Raw genomic sequence first — 23,855 nt, 5'->3', positions numbered from 1 at the left:
ATCGGTATTGAGTGATGTTTGCTATTCATGTCAATGACATGGATGAAGATGTGGATTGTTACATGAGCTTCTTTGCTGATGATGCTAAATTGCTGAGGAAAGTGAATACTGAAATGGATTGTGAATCACTACAGAAAGACCTAAACAAGGTTTGGAAATGGAGCCAAAAGTGGGAAGTAGACTTAAACATAAAGAAATGTAGCATAATGGAGTTCAGAAAAAGTAAAAAAAGAATATCAGGACAAAATAGAATTGGAACAAAATAAATAAAGTGGAATCTGAAAAAGATTTGGGAGTAATTATCTCAAATGATATGTCCCCTGATAAACGGATAAACAAAATTGTTGGAGAATCTTACAACTTGCTAAGATCAGTAAATGTGGCTTTTACCTATTAAGATGAAGAAATTATTTAAAAAATATACTAGTCACACTAATAAGGCTTAGACTAATATATGCTGCAACACTATGGTCACCTAGTACCAAAAAGATTATAAAGAAAATTGAATGAATCCAGAGAGCAGCCATGAAAATGGCACCAACACTTTCAAACCTGTCATATGAGGAGAGATTGGAACAAGGAAGAGAAAGAGGCAACCTGCTGACTATGTACAGAATCATAAAAGACACATAAGTCCTTGATGGAGAGCACCTACTAAATTGGGATAAGAGAAATACAAGTGGACATGATAAACTCAAAAAAGATAATTATAGAAGAGACCTGAAAAACAAACATTTTCCACAGAGTGGTGGATATCTGGAACAAACTGGATAAAAGAATAGTGTGTGCAAAAACTATACATGAATTTAAGTGCAAACTAGGCACTGCAAGGTACAAAGATGGGACACCATGAGCATAGCTCCCCTTCCCGTAAGGTACAACTAGGTAAATACACACACACACATACATGACTCAGTGGTGCAGTGGTAGTGATTGTTGCCGCCACTATGGTGGTCCGGGTTTGAATCCTGTTCAAGGCTGAAATTACTTCAGTATCGCTGTGTTGCAATGCATTACTCCAACTCGCATGGGCAGGGAGTTGGGGTGTGTGTGCATGTAAGTTCACAGCATTACCCATAGATCAGTCATGAACTCTGAGCTCTCCTCCGGGAGGGGAATAGCTGTCAATCACAAGTCCAACCTGTGATCCAAGACCATGGTGAATCACACACGAGAATACAGAATAATAACCAAAAGAGTCCTCAGCCAAGCAGACAGGTCATATGAGGAAATGTTAGAAAATTGGATTTCCAAATGTTAGAATGAAGAAGTAGAGGTGAAATAAGGACTGTTGAGAAAAGTGAAATGAAAGAAAAAATTTGACGGGAAAATCTCTTGATTTGGGTTAGAATAGTGGTAGGTCATGAAAAAAATATAAATAATGTGCTAAAAGTATATTAGGAACAACTTTCCGTACTAATGGATCAACTATTAGAATAATTGAGAGGGATTAGTAAAAAAAAAAATATAATGATAAATTTAAAGCCTAAGCTTGACCAGGAAACAGAGATACCCCATGATTGTAGCTATTTTCCTGTTGATTACAGTAAGGCAAATTGTTGTATATTTATATACATTAGCATGTGTTAGTGTCATTGAAGTACAGGACACATTTGTATAAATTTTGTTTATAAAAACTTAATTTAACAGTAACATGAAGTGGTAACTCTAGTGTCTCATTCTTTCCAGATGTACAATTAGACCTCCATGAAGTAAAAAATATATATATATATTCAGAAGCAGGACCAGTCAGACAGTTTTTGCAGGCTACCTCCAAAGCTGTGAAGTAGTGAGGCTTTGTATGGTTTAGAAAGTGATGCATCACTTTCCCTTGTGATATCAGATAAAGTTATTCCCTTTACAATTTGGTCCCTCTACTCCTATACCCTCCATCTTTCAAGGATATGTTCGATCTATGTGTATGATCTGTAGTTTCATAATAAATGTCTTTGAAATTGTTATACTATTTGTTTTATGTACCCTTAAGGCTAATTTAAGACTGCAGTAAATCAGCACTGCATCAGAGTGAGCACAACTTAACACCCAATTGTGCTTTGTAAGGATTCACTCTATGTGTGTATGTGGCAATACTTGTTGCTTTATTGAATCCAGAAAGTCTTCCATTAAAAAAGAATCCAAAAATCATGGGTCTCACTGCTGATGCTTACATAAATTTCAGCATTAAGAAATGTATAATGGAATGTGGAAAAAGAAGAAAAAAAAGACTATAAAATTGGTGCAAAGGAAGTAAAGAAAGTTCTGAAAAGGGCCTAGGAGTAATTACCACCAAATACATGTCCCCAAACAAGCGTATAAATAAAATAGTCGAAGATACCTACAATTCACCAAGATCAATAAAGGTGGCTATTACTTACTTGGATGAGGAAATTGAAAAGAAAATAATAGTCACACTGATAGACCAAGATTGGAGTATGCTGTGACATTATGGGCACACAGTACAAAAAAGAATATAAGGAAAATAGAATCCAAAGGGCAGTGACAGAGATGGCCCCAACACTTTCAAACTTGACATACAAACAAAGATTGTCTAAACTGGAACTACCAACCCTGGAACAAAGAAGAGAAAGAGGCAATCTATTGGCCATTTACAGAATCATAAAGGGCATGGAATTCCTTGACAGAGAAGACTAAGTTGGACAAAAGAAAAACTAGGGACATAAAAGAAATTAAAAAATGATAGTTATAGAAGAGATGTGAAATAAAAGTTTTCCACACAGTGGGTGGTGGATGTTTGGAACAAATAGGACAAAACAATATTGTGTGCAAACGCCATCCAAGAATCTAAGAACAAACTAGATTTATGAGATACAAAGATGGGGCATTACGAATATAGCTACCCTTCCCGTATAATACAGCTAGGTAAATACATATCAAAGACCTGACAGTGAAAATCAACAAGAAAATGAACACACTAAGATCAGTAGCAAAGCACAGGCTTTGATCTGCAGAAGGAAACTAGTTTACAAGTAGTTCTTAAAGAATCACTTTTGACAACACTTTCACAACATAGATCCCAACAATTAGGAAGATATAAAACATCCTATTAAATAAACTAAAATATTGAGAATAATAGCAGGATGCACTGAACCATCTCGATAGAACATCTGTATAAAGAAACCAAAATCCCCATAGAATATCACATGTAAATGATAGGTACACATTTTTATGTAACACCCCTCAGCCCTATACACCCATCTCATTACATGACACAAGCACAACCAAGTGAATAAGGTATTAACTGCATGGTAAAATCGAGTGAATATCTTGGGGACTTTTGGGATGCTTCCATGGACCAGAGCTGCACATTGTTGAAGTTAAGAGTTGAAAAATATACCCACAAAGGAATAATTTTACAGTTGTCCAACCTATATGCATTTTCCTTGAACCTATCTTTTACCACTTTTGCTACCACTACTCTCTAAGCAGAATTTTGCCACTGTGTTTTCTAGGCATGTCATAAAAGGTGACTGAATGGGATGGAGTATTTACCTAGTTGTTACCTAGAGTGATGAGACTAAGGTGCCTACTCTGTATATTCCTTCTACAAAAAATCAAGTCATAAGAGGGCCCGGGAGGACTCCAACCAGAATCCTAGTAATTAAGTCATTAAATGTGTATGGATGTAGTACAGATGAGGGTAAAAGGGAGGAAATTGGAGGTTTGAAAGAGGGAAAATATATGAGTTTGTGTTATATGAAACCAAGTTGAAGAGGAATAAGTCGGAGTTTGGGAGTGTAGGGTGTGTCGGGATTGATGAGAGGGTGAGGCAGGGAATGAGTGACTGCTGGTGGATAATGAGAGGAAAGTGCATGATGGAGTGGAAAGAAGAAAGAAGTGTCTTCAATGATAACGTTGGAAAAGGTGAAATTGGGGTGGGAGATGTGGGTTTTTGTAAGTGAAAAGGCTTTTTGGATTAATTTATATGAATGTAGAGTTTTGGTAGGAATATATAGCAATGTTTTGGGATCTCGGTGTTAGAGTAGATTGAGGCAGTAGATGTATTAATAGGGAGATTTGGGGTGCCAGGTATGAATTACAGTGGAAATGATGTTGGAAATATATTTAAAAAGGGAATTGATAATATTGAACGTGTATTGGCAATACAAAGGTCACTGACCTCGTCTTTGCTGATGATGCTGTCGTTCTAGTGTTGTTGTTAGAGGTCATGGTTACAGTTCTCAAGTCACTGCACAGGGAGGTAAGACCATTTGGACTCCAGGTCTCCTGGACCAAGACCAAGGTCTGGGCATTTGGGAGCTTACTGGATGACACAGTTCAGTCTGTGTAAGCATGTGGTGAGAACATTAAGGACTTGTAAACCTTCACATACCTTGGTAGTGCAGCGTATACCAATGGGTCATGTTAGAAAGTACTTTGAAGGATTGGCATTGCTCCTGGTGTTCTGGACACTGTCAACCAGAGAGTATAGTATTGTTGATGTATATGGTCCCCAGCCATTCTAGCAGCACAGCCTAACTCTATACTCTCCAGTGCCTCCCACAATACAACATCACTCCTCAACCTTGAGAGCTCTCCAGCGCACTCCTTGACAGCTTTCAGGCTTTCACATTTAAAAGTGTCCCACAATAATTCAGAGTCTACAAGTGAGCCAAGTGCTTCAAACCAATAAGAAATTGCTACTGCATACTCCTGGGCACACCCATCATCCCTGAGATTCTCCAGATTAAATCCAGGTGGGTTACATCTCTGAATTCCCCTGGATTTGAAGCGCAGTCTCAGTGTTACAACCACAAGCCTATGATCAGCCCCAAAGAATTCAGCACTTTGATAAACCCTGCAGTTCTGTAGGATCTTCCAGTGAGTGCTAACAAGTATGTGATCAATCTCCTTGGCCACACCTCCAGCATTGCTATACCATGTCCATCAGTGTCTCTGGAACCAAGAACTGCCAATCCTCAGCCTTCTGGACTTTGCAAAGTTCAGAAGGAGAGAACTGTAGCTGTTCTTGGTTCCAGAACCATGGGGGCTAATACATACTTTATAGCCAGCTCTGTCAGTGCCAGTAACCACATTGAAGTCTCCTAAAACCATAAGTGTGTCTTGTGGTAGGCACTGGTCAGCAATAGGTTCAAGCTTGACATAAGTGCAGTTAATAGAAAAATCTTGGGCCTAGTCCAGAGACCAAGTGTCGGGCTGAAGCTTCTTATGGAGGTGAGAGGGTTGACAGGTTTTGAAAATGGGCAGTTTTACTCTCCATTATGCAGGAACAGTGAGACCTCTCAATAACAGACGTTAATTAGCTGTGTTTGCAGTGTCTTCGCTATGTTTTTGGTGCTGTTGTTTAGTGCGTGCAACCACTATGCCACCCAAAAACCACTCCAAATCAACGGATTGTTCACATCAACGGACATTGTTACCCCCCTTTTAGTCCGTTAATGAGAGGTAGTACTGTAAAACCCTTCATTGGTTCCATAAAGACATCACAAAACTAATAAACAAGAAAAAAATTGAAAAGAAACATACAATTACAAGAGATAGGAAATCAACAAATATGGAAAAATAAAATATCTAAAACTCAATTTTGAACTTGACCCCTGCCCAAGAAGTAGTTAGGGCAACTTGAGGAAAAATACCATTACCAAAGAAGCAGTGCAATATCAGCAAAATCTACATCCTCTATGAGGGAAGTAGGCAGCCAATGCACACTTCCTTTGTATATCCCACTCTTGTTTTCCCTTTTATCTTAGCATATTGTGGATGAAGGGCCATCCCTACTCATTGCCCACTGCCCATATCAGAAGTAACGAGACACAGTACAGCCTGACAAATGAAGTTAGTTTATCACCAGCATTTCATTACTTTGCAAGCCTCCCTCCTTGTCATCTTTCACTCTCCACTTGCATCTTTCTCATGCTTTCTTCCTTTACTGGTTAACAGGCTTTCCCCTTTTACCCAAGGCTCTCTTCTATCCATCCTTCTCAAAAAAATAAAACTTCACACACATACAGGACCAAAGAAGAAAAATAGCAGTTTATTGGCAAGTTGTCAATCAGAAGGTGAGGAAATAGATTCTAAGAAAACAAGAAGGCATTATTGCAAAGTGAGCACTACAAAGAAATTTTGAATAGCATATGCTAATGTTGATGGTTTACTATCAGTCAGGTTGGAGATAAATGACTACTTAAAGATAAATGAGCCTGATATATTGTGTATAGTAGAGACTAAAATTTAAAAAAAAAATTGATATGCAGTTGGAGAACAATAGATATACCTCCTGGAGAAGAGACAGAAAATAAAAAGGGTGGAGGAGTAATGTTTGTGGTGAGAAATGACAAAGGTGGAGGAATCAAATCTGACTGAAGGCAGGGCTGAAGCAATTCGCCTAAAGATTAGTACTGTACTAAAGTACACAATAAAAAAGGCTTCATGGTGGCATATGTTCTCCCCCAAGAGAAGAGCTTGGAATAAAACTAAATATCAAGAAATTTGAATGGATACAACTCTTTTCCTAAAGAAGAATATTGAACAAAGTAGTAACATAGTCATTATTGGATGTTTTAATTACAGTGAGGTCAAATGGGAGGAATAGGAAGCAAGTGGCAAAGCAGATTCTTGGGGAAATACCCTGTTGAGAATAGCAATGGAGAACGCAATTGACCCAGTGGGTAAAGGAAGGGACCTGGGTAAGAGGAGAAGACACTCCCACAAGATTAGATCTGTTACTAACCAAAGAGCTAGACATCATCAGCTCCTTGAAGTACCTTTGCCCAATAAGAAAAAGTGACCATGTTACAATTAAATTCAGCTGGAGGATGAGGAAATAGAGCCAAGGAATGAATTGCACAGGTAAGGAGACTGTTTTGGGAAAGCAGATTACTTAGGATTGAAAAAATACTTTGAAGAAATAAATTGAGAGGAATTCATGAATACCACAGGAATAAGGAGGAAATGGGAAATCTTTCTTGACATTTACAACCTAGGAGTGAACAAATGTGCCAAAGACTAGAGAAAGGAAGCAAAAATAGGACAGGTTTAACAAAAATTGTGAGATTGCAAAAAGGGCCAGGGACGTGACTTTGGAAAAATGAAGGAAGAAAAGAAATAATAAAACAAGACAAGCTTACAAACAGGCTAGGAATGACTGCACTAGAATATGTGGGGAGGTAGAAAGCAATTTTAAAAAAGGTGTAGTGGTAAATAGAAAGATGAACCAAAACTGTTTTACTGGTTTATAAATGGTAAATTGAGACACAGGGAAGAAATCACCAAGTTAATAGGAGATGTTGAGGTCTTTGAAGAGGCCTCAGCTCAAGCAGAAATAGTTTTTTGGAGGAAAGTGAGGGGAGCAAAAAACCAGGTTTAGCAGACAGAAATATAGAAGTAAGAGAAGTGCTCAATCTCCTGGGATCATTGGATGTGACAAAAGCTTCAGGACTTGACGAGATCTCTCTCAAACTGGATACTGGAACAAATTGAACATCAAAACAGTTAATGCCAGAAATATACACAAATTCAAAAGCAAACTAGATGTAGATAGATGCCAAAACGGGTCATAACAAGCATAGCTCTAGGCTCGTAAAATACAACCAGGTAAATACTTAAAGAATGTTTGGAACAACTAGTGGACAAGATTCAGTCATATTACACATTCATTGAAAGAAGGCATTGTGCTGCTTGATTGGAAAAGGGCAAATGTGGTGCTAATTCACAAAGGTGGAGACAAGGATACACCAGTATCATTAATGAGCACAATAGTGAAATTATGTGAAATGATTGTGAAAGATCGATGAACCAAATATCTTGAAAACATGAACATTCTGACAGAGAGTTTGATTTCAGATCTGGAAGGTCATGCGTGTCTAACCTTTTAAGGTTTTACTCGAGTGATTGGTATGCTGCAAGAGAGAGAGAGAAGTGGGTGGATTGCATGTAACTGGACCTAGAGAAGGCATTTAATAAAGTACCTCACAGTCAACTTATGTGGAAATTAGAGTTGGAAGATTGAAAGGCAAACTTCTAGAATGGATGAAAGACTTTTTGAAGGAAAGATATGCGAGGAGAGTAGTAAAGGACAAGATGTCAAGCAAGAGGGCAGTAACAAGCAGAGTTCCTCAAAGGTCTGTGCTTGCATCAATGATTATTCTTGTCTATGTCAATGACATGATGGAAAAAACAAGAAGTTATGCCAACATGTTTGCAGATGATGCAAAAATCAGAGGAAGAGTGAAAAATGAGGATGATGATAGACTATTGCAAAAAGATCTGGATACTAGTTTTTGCATGGAGCCAAGAATGGGAAATGAAGTTCAGTACCAGATAGTGCAAAATACTGGAAATGGGCAATAGCAAAAGGCCATCCTTAAACTATTCCTTGGGAAGTGAACACATTACAAAATTAAAAGAGAAGAACAACTTGGGAGTGTTGATAAAAGACAACCTGTCACCTGAGAGACATAGCAGGATTGTGGGAGAAACTTACAGGCTAATGCAGAAGATTAAAGTGACATTCCACTATATGGATGAAAAAATTGTGAAGAAATGCATCGAAACCCTGATACATCCAAGACTGGAATATGTGTCAATAGTATGGCCCCCACACAGACTGATATAAGCAAGATAAGATAATACAGATGGCAGAAACCAAACTGGTCCCCAGCTTGGCAGGTAAACCATATGAGGAAAGATTAAAAGCACTGGGTCTGCCAACTTTGAAAGATTGAAGAGAAAGAGGTGATATGATTACAGTATTCAGGTCACTAAAGGGGCTAGATTTTATTGACAGAAGAGATCTCCTAATTGAAGATGGGAAGGCTTTAAAGAGGTCTTGGGAGTAAATTAAGGACAACATGTCAAAAGGATATGAAGAAAAGTTTTCCATATAGATGCATATGTGGAATAGCTTAGAACAGGGGTTCTCATTAGGGGTGAAATTCACCCCCAGGGGGGAATTTTGGGATTTCTGGGGGTGATTTGTGACCACAGTCAGCTTACGGGGTGAGGAAAGCAATTATAGGTTTTGGCCTATCTGGCCTGTCATCTGGGCTGGATTTATACTAATTTGGGAAAAATATATACTAATTTGGAAAAAATAAAAGGGTTTTTAGTAATATTTGCATATTATTTAGAATGCACCTTTTGAAACAGACAATCTTGGAAAGGAGGGGGGGGAATGACATTCTGACAAGTGGTGAAAGGGGTGAATAGGCCAAGTAAGGCTGAGAACCCCTGGCTTAGAAGGTGATATAGCCCAAGCTCAAACAGTACATGAGTTCATATATCTAAATATGATAATTGGAAATCAAGGATATAGATTAAGTTGGAACTGTACATGAATTTGAGTCTAGGTATGTTAGAAAATTAAAGAATAGGAGATGGGACCTAATGAACATTGCTCCTTTCCTTTGTATTACAGTTATGTAAATACAACTAGGTAAATACACACCTTCTCCAAAGGGCAATAAAGAAATATAAAAACCCCCATTTGGCTGAGGGAAGTATTCTGCCACAATGTTTCCTATACATGTTGTAAAAGGCAGTTAACCACTTCCATACGGTGACGCCTACGTAGGCAGCATGAGGAGCAAGTGGGTACTCGATGATGCTGACATCGCCATCTTGATTATATTTATTGTAGTCGTCCCTACGTAACTTTCATTCTCTCTAAACTGGCTTCATCATATTTTCTATGGTCATCAAAATACACGGGTGAAAGAGAACGAACGATTGAGCACTGACTTTGTTTTTTTTATAATGCGATTATTATGACGCAACAGTCGCACATCGGGCAGCTAATGCTGCCAGACATGCGATGTGCCCCGGAGTGAAGAGGTTAAGTGGAACAGGGTTATAGGACTAGATATCCTGCTCTCTGTATTTTTCTTCAGTGAAATCTTAAAAAATTGGAGAATAGGGAAAATATGAAGGTTTTTTATTGGGAAATATGTAAAGTTTTTCCTTAATTTGGAGATAAGAGTTTTGGGTATTGACTGCATGGTAACATTCAGCCAGTACTTTAGGTATGTTAGAAAATTAGAGAATAGGAGATGGGACCTAGCAAGTATTGCTCCTTTTCCTGTGTACTGCAATTGGGTAAATATATGTAATTTGTCTTTGTTAAGGTGCAGCCACAAGTGATGACTACTTGCTGTTCCAAGTAGCGGTGACTACCCCACCACATGAGTGACTACTACTGAGCCAGTAACACAACAGTTTTACTCACCATCATTTGTAGTGGCAACTCGACTACCTGCCCATCTAACAATCTAGTAGTCCTGTGCCACTTGTGCAGAGCACAGATATATAAAAAATCAGGCGCCAGGTTTTAACCCCCCCACCCCCAAAATGGGAAGGGATAGGGCAATTTAGCAAGAAGGGGAAAATTGCGATCATCTACTAGTCTGTCAATAAACATTTACAAAATGAGTTACACAAAATCAAATCTAGTCCATTATTTCAATTTCCTGTCAAATTTCTGAGCTGCTTTCCTCTTAGGATGGAGGTACTCAAGGTTTTAAGAGGGGTCAGGAGTGATAAATACATCATCCTCATCTAAGGAGTGACCACTCTCCCAGTCTTAAACATATTGCCCCTCATCTGGCTTATCAGCCAGTTCACTAGGACTAGTTTCGTGAACTCTGAGTTCGTCCTGCTGCTGGTCAAGTTTTTGCTCAAATTCAAGAGCTCTGCTTGCATAGATCGAATCTAACTCCAAGGGATACATATTGGCAATGAATGAAACTGTCTCAGAGCCATCAAATTTTCTGATTTTTGCAGTTCGTAATCTGTCATCATGCGGACTATGAAGGAGTTGAGTAACTATAGCCAGACTCCAGTAAGGTTTAGACACATGGAAAGAATGAGTGAAGAAAGATCAGGAAAAGGTGTGGAAGGAGTGAATATGAGGGGCGACCTAGGATGAGATGGATGGGTGGGGTAAAAGGGGCATTGGGAAAGAGAGGAATGTCTGTTGAGGAAGGATGGAAGAGGACAGAAGATAGGGGTGAATGGAGAAGGGCTGTGTATGGATGGTGCTGTGATGCATGAGGGGGAGTGGGTGGGGGTTGGGGGGTAAGGAAGTATGCATGAGAAATTTGATGCAGCCTGAGGGGATTTCTCCCCATCTCCTTTTCTGCATGAGGGGACGGAGGGGGGTCACTGTATTATTGAAGCAGCCTTGCTGTGTATGTGCTGTGTCTTGCAACACTGCTTCTGACCCAGGGCAGTGGACAGGATGCAGGGATGATCTATCATCCAGGAGGTGCCAAGATGAGAGGGAGGGAGGGAAGTGGAATATGTAGGGGATGCAATGGGTGGGAATGGTTTCTATGCCTTTTTCTTTTTGGCTACCCCCCCTGTGTAAGGGGGAAAAAGCCTTTGGTATATGTATGTATATATGTACTCATTTTAGTATTATCAGGAGGACAGCATTTTTTTATCACTAGAAATGGTAATGTTATTAAGATGGAAATATTTAAGAAGTGCCATCAAATTAGACAGGGTATGCTGCTTCATTCAGAGAAGGCTGTCCTTCAACTTTCAAGGAACAATTAAATTCTTGTCATACCATAGACATGGCTAAAGGATCATACTTAACAACTGGACAATGTGGGATCCATATAGGAGAAGACTGGGAGAAATCCCTTTGGGCAATTTGACACAGCCTGAAGGGATTTCTCCCCGTCTTCTCCTTTTATGCATGGGGGGACGGAGAGGGTGGGTCACCGATTTAATGAACCAGCCTTGCTGTGGATGTGCTGTGTCTTGTGGCACTGATTCTGACCCAGGGCAGTGGACAAGGTGCAGGGATGACCTGTCATCCAGGAGGTGCTAAGATAAGAGGGAGGGTGGAGGGGTGTGGAGTGTATTCAGGGATGGAATGGGTAGGAATGATTCTATGCCTTTTCCTTTTTGGCTACCTCCCTTGTAAGGGGGAAAAAGCCTTGGTATATGTATGGAATTATAGCTCTCAGGAATCTCATCAATAATATTTAAGTCTAATTGTTCATGAAAGACTTGCTTGTAATTTCCATGTAGACCTTTGGCTTGATTACTTTTAGTGACCTTAACTTCTTCAATACGAGTCAAATATTCCTGCGCACATCAGGTTGCCTGATGTACGATGATGTATCACAATACGTGTATTACAAAATACAAAGTTACTGCTGATATACTTGTTCTCCTTCACCCTGAATAAATAGAATGTCACAGAAAACGTGGTTGAGCCTGTTCACAAAATACGGAGGACAGCAACAACTATGAAATAAGTATAATCAGGAAGTCGATGTCGGCATCCTCATATTCCCCACTCACAGCTCGTGACGCATACATTGACATCATTGTATTCAAAAGGTTAACTGAAAGATACCTAGTAAGGTGATAATTAGAAGGGACCTTTCTAATTATTTCCAATTTCTATGGTAAACAAACACTATATTTATTATCCCGTAGCTCGATAGTTTCAGAAAATTTAGCTATCTGTTGGTCATCATAAGTACTACAATCCTCTTTAATTCCTATACTTCTCAAAGAGAATGTACTCTCTAATCCATGTTCCACACTAGAGCTTTCATATAAGTCATTAATTGGACTAAACTATGAAGGAGTAGAAATCTGAGCAAATTTTGTTGTCTTTTTAAGTGAATTGGTTTTGCTAGAATTTTTTCTCACCAACTCTGGTGAATTTCCATTGAGAGATTCTGCTTTGTCATAGGCAATAATGTGACCAGTAGCCATACAGGGCTCTCTGGAGTTCTCCATTTCCAAAAAGGAAAGTCGAGCAATATCATTAGGAATATGATTATCAAACGTTTCAAGAGGAAAGGAGTCAGCTTTATCAGAATATAAACACTAGGATTCTTCATTATCTCTATGACCAACAATGACATGGTCACCCAGAGGAACCTCATATGCTGATCCTTCACCTATCACTTTACTATTTATTCAAGGTTTTACACTAAATGAAGGTTTTTGAGAGTAGTGAGGATTACAATTTGACAAAGGTTTTGATTCATCTTGAAGATTTTGTTCTGAGGATAGTAGCTTATCTAGAGATCCAATAGGAATTAATCCATTTGCCAAACTTAAGACCGTTCCAGCACAGCAACACACTTTTCTAACACAGAAAAGAGATTAATCAGATCACACCTGATGATACCTGCAACATGAATGTGGTCAGAGTGCAGTTGGGGGAAGGAAGGACTGAGAGGCAAGTTTTCTTTCAAGATATGAATAGCTTGCTTAAGTTTGGTGACATAAACACAAAATTTTAGATTATTGAAGGTTAAGAAGGTGGCCTTTTGAACTGAATCAGGAAAAAACAACTGACAATTGAAAAGAAAACCATTAATAGTTTTGCAGCCATCTAACCAGCTCATTGTGTTTGATAAGAATGAGGGTGTCTACTTTGTAAGGACAGGGCAATATTTGAATCGATTAACTACAACTGGGCACCAAAATCAATTAAAAAGGGAATATGCAAAAATCTGGAGTTTTGACTAACAGATTAATAATTAATAGGAGTAATGTATTTAGGACAGAACAGGGATGACCCTCTATAGCAGTGGTTCTTAACCTTTTTTGGCAGCGACCCAAAATTTTGCACAAATCAAGCATCGCGACCCAAGCCTACATAGATATACGAATTGTTTTTATGAGTAATATGATTATGTTTTTAAAAGCGGGTTTTATTTATTTTTTATTTAATCATGGTCTGCTTAGAATCCTAAAACTAGGCATCATGTATTTTAATTATTACAGTATATAATTATAATATATTTGTAGTGGGAAAATAATTATTTTCTGCAAACCCTTAGCGACCCAATAAAATGGCTTCGCGACCCAGGGGAACCACTGCTCTATAGGATTGTCATCTGGGTGAATCTTCTTGTTCAAAATTAGCAATTATTGGGACCAGAGTTAGTAGGCTTCAGAGATTTGTAAGATTTGAAAGAGCTAGGAGCATTTGAACCTGATTTGTTAGTGGAGGATATTTTAGAAGGATCATTAATGTTAAGAAGGGTAAAAATTTCAGTAATATATCTAGGAAATCAGAATAACTGGGATAGGATTTATTCACTTTCCTGCACAATTCTGAGGAAAAATGCAGGAAGTTTGGATCATACCAATTTAGGAAGAAAAAGTCCTTCACTTGAATTTTCAGGAAATTCTGGACCAAACTTAACTAACTCTACCAGCTTGAATCACAGGTCAGAAGAAAAGAGTTTAACTCTAGTTGAATCTTTGAGAGGGGGAGAGTTGATCAACTGACCAAGAGTCTGGTCAATTAACTGGTCTTTGTTATAAAACTCAGCTTTCAGAAGAGACATTGCCTGAGCATAACTCTCCTCATCCACCTGAAGATGTTTGATTAAACCAAGAGCCTTAGGTTGGTTCTCAAAAGTATAAATTTTCTAGCTTTACTAAGAGATGGGAATGGATCTATAGCCTTTGTAAAAGAACTTTGGAAAAGGGAGAAAGCAAATTTATCTCTTTCATTGTCAAAGAATAAATCAATCCTGGAACTTGAAACTTATATTATTGGTATTATTGGAAGAGGTAGGATCACTGAGTGTTTGAGTTAGAGGAGGATTACTTGGACTTGCGTGTATGAATATGTCTTACATAACTTTTTTTTTTTTCAGTTCCACCAATATCTGAAGAAAAAATGCCCAGATGGTGAAGATCAGCAGGACTCGAAGAAGAGGAAGAAAGAGGGCACTCTAGAATCTCAAAATCTTTTAGAAGAAGGAATGAAGACATCTAAGGAAGTAATTCACTTTAACATTCCACACATATTGTTTAATCTTCACCTTGATTTGAAATATAACAATGCATATGGTTTGGTTGTTGATGGAATTGAAAGTGGATAGTGTCAGTGTGTGGGTTCATAAAAGAAAGGAACATGAGAGAAAGTATAATTGTAGAGGAAATAAAAGTGAAGTTAAATATTTTCAATACAGTGTCATGATTTATATGTAAATAACTCTTGGAGACAACAAATCTGTCATAGAGCTTTGTAAAGTTATCATGAGCAAAAGGGTAGCAGACAACAAAAATGAATAAATATCTTGCTATGTGTCTCCCTCACCATATGATTAGGTTACTTTCTTGAAAACCCAATTGTATAGTGATTGATCATATAGCGAGATCATAAACTTGTAAAATAGGGGCAGTGATCACCTTAAAAGCTAGAAATGACTGTCATCTTAGTCTGCTTAATCATAAAAATGAAACTGACCAAGCATAGAATGATACAAGGTTATTGATATAGAACGATTGTATATGTGATATATTGTATACCAATGCATCATGTAGCACTGGAGATCTGTATTATTTTTTATAAAATAAAGTTAAAAACTCAAGTTTAGATACAATAAGATAAGATAAAGATAAAACAAAAGTATTGATTTCCACTATACATTGGTATCTTGAACCTTGAATTTGATTGATTAAAAAAAAAAAAAAAAAAAAAAAAAAAAAAAAAAAAAAAAATCTTTGAATTTAAATATATATATAGTGCACTAGAATTGTTACTGAAAAAAATATGTACATTTTAGCTCAAATAAAATGGTTAAAATCATCTAGGATACTATCTTATTGATGGTTATTTTTTGTGGGGCCAGTGTATGGAAGTATTGTGTTTGGTGGTCTGTCTTAATTTTTTAGTGATTTGGGTACATGTTTTTGTGTGGGTGTATTGTGTGGTACTGGTAGTAAATTGTTGAATATGTTTGAAGAGGAAGGCACTACTACATTTTTTCTTCAAAATTTAGATTTTTTATTTCAATATACAATAGATGAAGTTGGAGTGAGTAAAAGAGACAAGTGTGATTAGAGTGAAAGGAGTGAAATATTCTCCAATCCTAGCTTTATCACTTTGCAGATAATGGCTATTTGGTTATGAATTAATAAATAAATGAATAGATAAATAAAAAAGGGGGGGATTTAAATGATGTTGGCTAGTTTCCTAATGAAATTAATGTGTTCCCATCTTGCAGAGTGAAGATGATTTGTCAGATTCAAGAACATCAGGTTCTACAGCCTCAGATATTTCCTTTTTGCAGTGCCATGTGGCACAGCTTCAGGAAGAAGTACAAGGTATGCCCCATGGGATTACTTTTCATTGATAATTTTTTTAATTTATCATTTATTTAGCTTTCTAAAATTATTATTATATACTCTACAGAAAACATCGTGAACCATGGTGAGACACACTAGCATATTGGAAATGGGGGGTTGGCAATAGGGCCATTTCCTCTTCTCTCAGGAGTAATGTTGGTGTCCTTTTGTAGTTCTCTCCAGTTGTTTCAGTATGGTGGCCATATGGATGCATAAGGTTCACATGTATTTGCAAGCTCAATACAAACTGAATATAAATTGTCAGCAACTGAACACACTAACTGTACTTCACCCCAGAAATCAACATTGCATTTGCTCACTCTAGACAACAATGGGAAAAAAAAAAAAAAAAAACAAAAAAAAAAAAAATATATATATATATATATATATATATATATATATATATATATATATATAATATACACACACACATATATATATATATATATATAATGTATATATATATATATATTATATATATATATGTATATCACGTAAAACCACTGTTGGAGTAAAAGAGACTGGAGACAGGGAATCTGTATATTTTGATTGCAATCTGAAGAGGATTGCTGCTTGCAAAGGAATATTCCTTTGAAATAGCATTCCCCATCTCCAGTCTTTTTTACTCCAGACAGTGGTTTTTCATGTGATTGACAAATGTGTCAGAATTTCTCAACATATATATATATATATATATATATATATGTATATATATATATACATATATATATATATATATATATACATATATATATATATATATACATATATATATATATACATATATATATATATACAATATATATATATATATAGATCCCCACAGATATATATATATATATACATATATACATTTTTAATATATATATATATATATATATATATATATATATATATATATATATATATATATATATACATACACAATGCTCGTCACAGCATCATCCCGGGTGAGCACCTTGGCATAATGCCATGATGAAAAACAAAGGCCTACCGTACGCAGGGATCTTTTTCCATCATGGAATTATACCAGATATCAGCCATTAGCATGACATCATTGCCTCCCAACAAACACCACATACTGACTCAGTGCCTGTGTGGCTGCCATGGTGAGAGGAAGTGTTGCGCCTTTGTTTTCTCATACGCCCCATCGTATGACTGGGTATCCCTTAGTTTCTGGGCTATACCTTGGTGACTATGGGCAAAAAGAAGTCGTTAATACCTGTAACTATAGCTCAGACCATAGGGCCTCACAAAGCTGGGCTCCAGACAAGAGAAACAGTGGTGAATGTTGGTGTGAGTGAGCGATCTGTGAGAAACTGGGTGAAGCATTTCAAGGCCAACAGTGGTGTTGAGTTTCTGTTTGCTAAACCTTGGCCTGGCCCATTGAAGAAGACATCTGTGCTTATTTTGACTATGTTTAAAAAGTAGCTAGAGAGTACACCAACCATAACTACTAGAGAATTGAAAGAAACCCACATCTGTTTTCTGAGGTGTCCATAAGAACAGTCAACAGGCGGCTGAGCTGGGCTACAGTAGCCAGCGACAGGTTAAGAAACCCATCCTTACCAAGCAGCAGAAGAAACGTAGGGTGGATTTTGTACTTAAATATCGTAATTGGACTCCTCAACAGTGGTCTGAGGTACTTTGGAGTGACAAAGTGACCTTCACTATCACCTGTAACTGTGGTGGACATGTGTACTGGGCAAGAGGTAGCGACTCATTAGACTCACGGTACACCTGGGGGACCACCAAACATCTAGACTCTCTCATGGTTTGAGGGTGTTTCACTGCTCAGAGTGTTGGTGAATTCATCGTGCTCCCCAAAAACCAGTATATGAACCAATATAATTATCTGGAGGTGTTGTGTGACAGTTTAACTGACGCATTTGACAAGTGTGGGGCTACTGTATTTATGCAGGATGGCACACTATGCCACACTGCCAGATCTGTAGTTGGGTGGCTTAAAGACTGTGATGTGAGCTTCTTTAATGACTGGCCAGGCAATTCCCCTGACCTGAACACCATTGAAAACCTGTGGTCAATAGTGAAGCAAAATTTGATGGCCAAGGATATTAGTTTTATTACACAGCTCGAGTCTGCTGTAAGTGAGGCATGGATTAATATACTTTCCCAGACCTTCGGGAATTTGTGTGAGAGTCTTCCTAAATGGCTGACAGATGTGGTGAAGTATAAGGGAGGCAGCACCAAGTATTAGAACCTTGGAAAGTGTGCAAATATATTTTTATGGTATGTGTTTTTTGTTTTGATAAGGCTGCTATCTCCACTGATGGAATTGGGGGTAGGGTGAATAACTCAAGTGTTTGGGCCACAGGCGCAGTCGACACAGCTTCCAAATCTACTGTACATAGGAGGTTCCAGTTCTTTTAAGCCTTTACATAGCAAGATCATAGCAGACTGGACTCCTAATCATGAGGTCCTGGGATCAAGGTTCCACAACAACTAGATTTGATGACAGGGAGTCCTCAGTTTACTATGGAGTTCTGTTCCTAAGCCACATTGTGAACTGATTTTCAATCTAGGTTGGAACCAGCTTGAGTAAACAGCTTCCGTGGTCATTGGCTTCTTTCTTTTTCAATATACTGCCATCAGAAGAGTCCGCCTTACACTTAGAAATCATTGTGAAGAGTAAAAATTAAAAAAAAAAAAAAAAAAAAAATGAGAGTGAGCGAAAAGTAGTAATCCAAAATGGTGTACAACCAAGACTGACCAACACCTTCCTGGATCTATTGTCACATGACAACATATTCCATCACTGTGCTTACCAACTAGTTCTTTGTATTAGGAAAAAAAAAAAAAGAATGGATAGAAAATAGAATTAACAAAGGGGAATGTATGGGGACAAGCACTGCTGGCATTGTAACCATGAAACAGTGAAAGTTGAGACCATTATAAAACAAGGACCTCCCCTCTCCCTGTATTTGAAAGATATCACTAGCTAGTGACTGGCTCCATAATATGTATGTATGTATACTTCTATTTTCAGCTGGAATGTTTCCTTGGAATTTTCACAAAGTTTTGAAATATTTTTATATTTCAGCTAAGAAAATGGCTCTGGAGGCTCTACTTTATGAAAATGAGGGACTTAAACAGAAAACATCCACTGCATCTCCAGACAGTAACATCACATCAACTCCATATGATAAGAATATTATAGAGCAGTACAAAAACAAGGTTTGTGTTGGTTCTATGTAAAATAAAGTAATTATTTTCTCCTATGTAATATATGTTTATGTATGTATATATATATATATATATATATATATATATATATATATATATATATATATATATATGTATATATATTTATACATACATACATATACCAAGGCTTTTTCCCCCTTACATAGGAGGTATCCAAAAAAAAAAGGCATAAAAACCATTCCCACCAATTTCATCCCTAAACACACTCCACTCCCCTCCACCCTCCCTCTTATCTTGGCACCTCCTGGATGACGGGTCATCCCTGCACCTTGTCCACTGCCCTGTGTCAGAGGCAGTGTTGCAAGATACAGCACATCCACAGCAAGGCCGTTTCATTATATGGGCGACCCCCCCCCCCTCTCCGAGAAGACAGGGAGAAATCCCTTTGGGCTGCATCAAATTTTTCTCATACATACTACCTCACCCCCCATCCCCCCACCCATTCCACCTCGTACATCACAACATCATCCATATACAACCATTCTCCATTCACCCCAGTCTTTTGTCCTCTCCCGTCCCTCCTCAACAGACATTCCCCTCTTCCCCAAAGCCCCTTTAACTCCATCCATCCATCTCATCCTAGGTCACACCCTCATGTTCACTCCCTCCACATCTGCCTTCCATACCTCTTTTACTAGTCTTTCTTCACTCATTCTTTCCATGTGTCCAAACCATCCCAATACTCTTTCATCAACCCTATCTCCCAACTTCCTTACCACCCCTGTTCTCCTCCTCACCTCCTCATTTCTCACTCTATCTAGCCTGGTAACCCCCATTATACTTTTCCGACACCTCATCTCAAACACATTCAAACTCATCTCTTCCTCTCTTATGTTTCATGTTTCTGCCCCATACAGTGCTGTTGGCACAATCACTCCTTCATACAGTCTCCTCTTAGCCTCCATTCCCAAATGTCTATTCCTCATTACACTCTTTAACCACTTCACTACGGGACTTAGATCTCGAGGGCAGCAGCCAATGCCAGCCGTACTACGTGTCGTAATAATACTCGCATCATAAAATATAGTCACGGCTTATATAGATCATTCTCTCTTTCACCCGTGAATTTTGAAAACCACAGAGAATGGGATTAAGAGCAGATAAGGGAGAATGTAAAAACACAGGGGCGACTACAATAAATATAATCAAGACGCCGATATGGCAGCGTCGCGAATCCACTTGCTCCTCATGACTCCTACGTGTGCGGCACCGTATGGAAGGGGTTAATCCACCAAGGCATTTACTCGCTTCTCTCAATCTACATTCTACCTCCACCTTCACTCCACCCTTTCCTGCCACATTCGCATTCAAGTATCTAAAGCTATCCACTTCCTCCAGTCGCTCTCCCTTAATGCTCACTTCCAGTCTGCTGCCACTTTCACCCCTTGTACATCTCATCACCTTACTTTTACCCACATTTCTCTTCAACTTTCTTCTTTCACACACCCTACCAAGCTCTGTCACCAACTTCCTCAATCCCTCCTCCGATACTGCCACAAGCGTAGTGTCGTCCGCAAACAACAGCTGGCTCACCTCCCACTTTTCTCCATTTCCTTTAAACATCACGAATCCCTGACCCACCACCCTTGCATTTACCTCTCGTATCACCCCATCCATGTACAAGTTGAACAGCCAGGGTGACATAACACATCCCTGACAAAGTCCCAACCTTACCTCGAACCACTCACTCTCTCCATTTCTAATCCTGCCACATGCTCTACTACTCTTGTAAAAATCTTGATAGCTCCTAGAAGCTTTCCTCCTATCCCATATATCTGCAAAACCTCCCACAATGCCTTCCTGTCTACCCTGTCATAAGCCTTTTCCAGAGTCCATAAAAGCCCAAAATATGTTCTTACCTTTTCCTATAGCTTTCTCATATGTCTTACCACAAAAATCTTATCTACACAACCTCTACTTGTCCTAAATCCACACTGTTCCTTGCCAATTACTCCCTCTGTTCCTCTCCTAATCCTCTCAATCAAGATCCTCCCATAAGCCTTCCCAACTACACTTAACAAGCTAATCCCTCTGAAACTGCTACACTCACACTTTTCCCCTTTTCCCTTGTAAAGTGGAACTATACAGGCACTCCTCCAGTCCTCCGGCACTCTACCCTCTCTCGAGCAGACATTAGATAGCCTCATCAGCCAGTCCACCATCGCTGTACCTCCTTTTTTTTTTAGAGATTCTGCATAGCATCCATCCAGACCAGGTGCCTTACCTGCTCTCATCATCTTCACAACTGCTTTCACTTCATCCTACCTTATTTCTCCTCCATTTTCCTCACTCATCATGGTCATTTTCTTAACACTTCCCATTGCAACTATCTTTCCCTCCCTATCCTCCTTCACATTTAGTACATACATACATACAGATACCAAAGGATTTCTCCCCCTTACATGCGGGGTAGCCAAAAAGAAAAAGGCATGGAAACCACTCCCACCCACTTCATTTCCCGTATATTCCACTACCCTCCCCCCTCCTCCCTCCCTCTCATCTTGGCACCTCCTGGATGACAGGTCATCCCTCCATCCTGTCCACTGCCCTGGATCAGAAGCAGTGTCGCAAGAAACAACACATCCACAGCAAGGCCGCTTCATTAATTCGGCGGCCCCCCCCCCTCATGCATCACAGCCTCATTTATACACAACCCTTCTCCATTCACCCCTATCTTCTGTCTTTTCCCGTCCTTTCTCTACAGACATTCCTCTCTTTTGTAATGCCCCTTTCACCCCATCCATCCATCTCATCCTAGGACACCCCCTCATATTCACTCCTTCCACCTCTGCCTTCCACACTTCTTTTACTAATCTTTCTTCACTCATTCTTTCCATGTGTCCAAACCATCCTAATACTCTTTCATCAACCCTATCTCCCAGCTCCTTTTCCACCCCTGTTCTCCTCCTCACCTCCTCATTTCTCACTCTATCTAGCCTAGTAACCCCTATCATACTTCTCAGACATTTCATCTCAAACACATTCAAACTCCTTCTCTCTTCCTCTGTCATGTTCCATGTTTCTGCCCCGTACATTGCTGTTGGCACAATCACTCCTTCATATAACCTCCTCTTAGCATCCATTCCCAGATGTCTATTTTTCATTACACTTTTTAATCCACCAAGGCATTTACTCGCTTCCCTCAATCTACATTCTATCTCCACCCCTACCCCCACTCCTCCCTTTCCTGTCACATTTGCACCCAAGTATCTAAAACTATCCACTTCCTCCAGTTTCTCACCCTTAATGCTCACTTCCAGCCTACTGTCACTCTCTCCCCTTGTACATCTCATCACCTTACTTTTGCCCACATTTATCTTCAGCTTCCTTCTTTCACACACCTTCTCAAGCTCTGTCACTAACTTCCTCAATCCCTCCTCTGATCCTGCTACAAGCGCAGTGTCATCAGCAAACAACAGCTGGCTCACCTCCCACTTTTGTCCATTTTCTTTAATCATCTCCTACCCTTGACCCACTACCCTTGCATTCACCTCTCGCACCACCCCATCCATGTAAAGATGGAATAGCCAGGGCGACATAACACACGCCTGATGATAGGGGATGTGTAGATCAGATATTTGTGGTAAGACAGATATGTGAGAAAGCTATAGAAAAAGGTAAGGATTTTTTTGGGATTTTATGGATCTGGAAAAGGCTTACGACAGGGTAGACAGGAGGGCACTGTGGGAGGTACTGCAGATATATGGGATAGGAGGAAAGCTGTTAAGAGCTGTCAAGAGTTTTTATGAGAGTAGTAGAGCTTGTGTTGGGATTAGAAATGGAGAGAGTAAATGGTTTGAGGTAAAGGTGGAACTTAACATTTAGTAACTCCCTAAAATACTCTGCCCATCTTCCCCTTACTGCCTTCTCCTCCATTATCATCTCTCCATCTGCACCTTTTACCTTTTCTTCTCTACTTGATCCACCTCTGCTTCCTCTCTTAATTTCTTACCAAAACATCTTTTTATTACTTTCAAAATTTTCTGTCATACTCCTACCCCATTTCACATCTGCTCTCCTCTTTGCCTCCTTTACTTCTTGCTTTACTTCTCTTCTCTTTTCTTTGTACCTCGCATATGACACCCTCGTCCTATTTTGTAACCAATCTGTGAAAGCTCGATTCTTCTCTTCTACAACCTTGTTTCCTTATCCCACCACTCACTACCCTTCCTTCTATTTCCTCCCATCCTTCTTGTTCCACACACCATCTTTGCACACTTTGTGACTCTTTGAATCATCCCCATTCCTCCTCCACTCCCAGCTCTACTCTATCTTTCACTCCCTCCCACTTCTCTTTCAGCTTCTTCTTGTACTCCTCCTTTTCCTTTTCATATAAAGAGTTCACTCTAAGCACCTCCCTACCTTTTGTCCATTTCCTCTTTCTCCATCTATCCTCCACTCTCAACTCGCCTTCCACCAAAAAATGATCTGATATTCCCCCACCCTCTCCCCTTAGCACATGTACATCCTTAACTCTTCCTATTATACTCCTATCTACCACTACATAGTCCATTAATGCTCTATCTACCACC

General features: G+C 39.0%; 1 protein-coding gene across 7 annotated transcripts in view; it reads left to right on the top strand.

The window, feature by feature from the left end:
- LOC143037054 (uncharacterized) overlaps window positions 1–23,855 on the top strand; it is a 262,443-nt gene that overhangs the window by 13,371 nt on the left and 225,217 nt on the right. For all 7 annotated transcript variants that reach the window (XM_076205173.1, XM_076205210.1, XM_076205194.1 and 4 more), the window contains exons 3-5: window positions 14,622–14,747; window positions 15,978–16,077; window positions 19,160–19,293. In XM_076205173.1, the coding sequence (XP_076061288.1) occupies window positions 14,622–14,747; window positions 15,978–16,077; window positions 19,160–19,293 (360 nt within the window). The remainder of the gene's footprint in view (window positions 1–14,621; window positions 14,748–15,977; window positions 16,078–19,159; window positions 19,294–23,855) is intronic.

Source organism: Oratosquilla oratoria, chromosome 2 (assembly GCF_046742065.1).
Source record: "Oratosquilla oratoria isolate Oo_2021 chromosome 2, ASM4674206v1, whole genome shotgun sequence".
Lineage (NCBI taxonomy): Eukaryota > Metazoa > Arthropoda > Malacostraca > Stomatopoda > Squillidae > Oratosquilla > Oratosquilla oratoria.
Note: the sequence above shows the minus strand (reverse complement) of the source record. Positions and strands in the feature narration are given on the sequence as shown.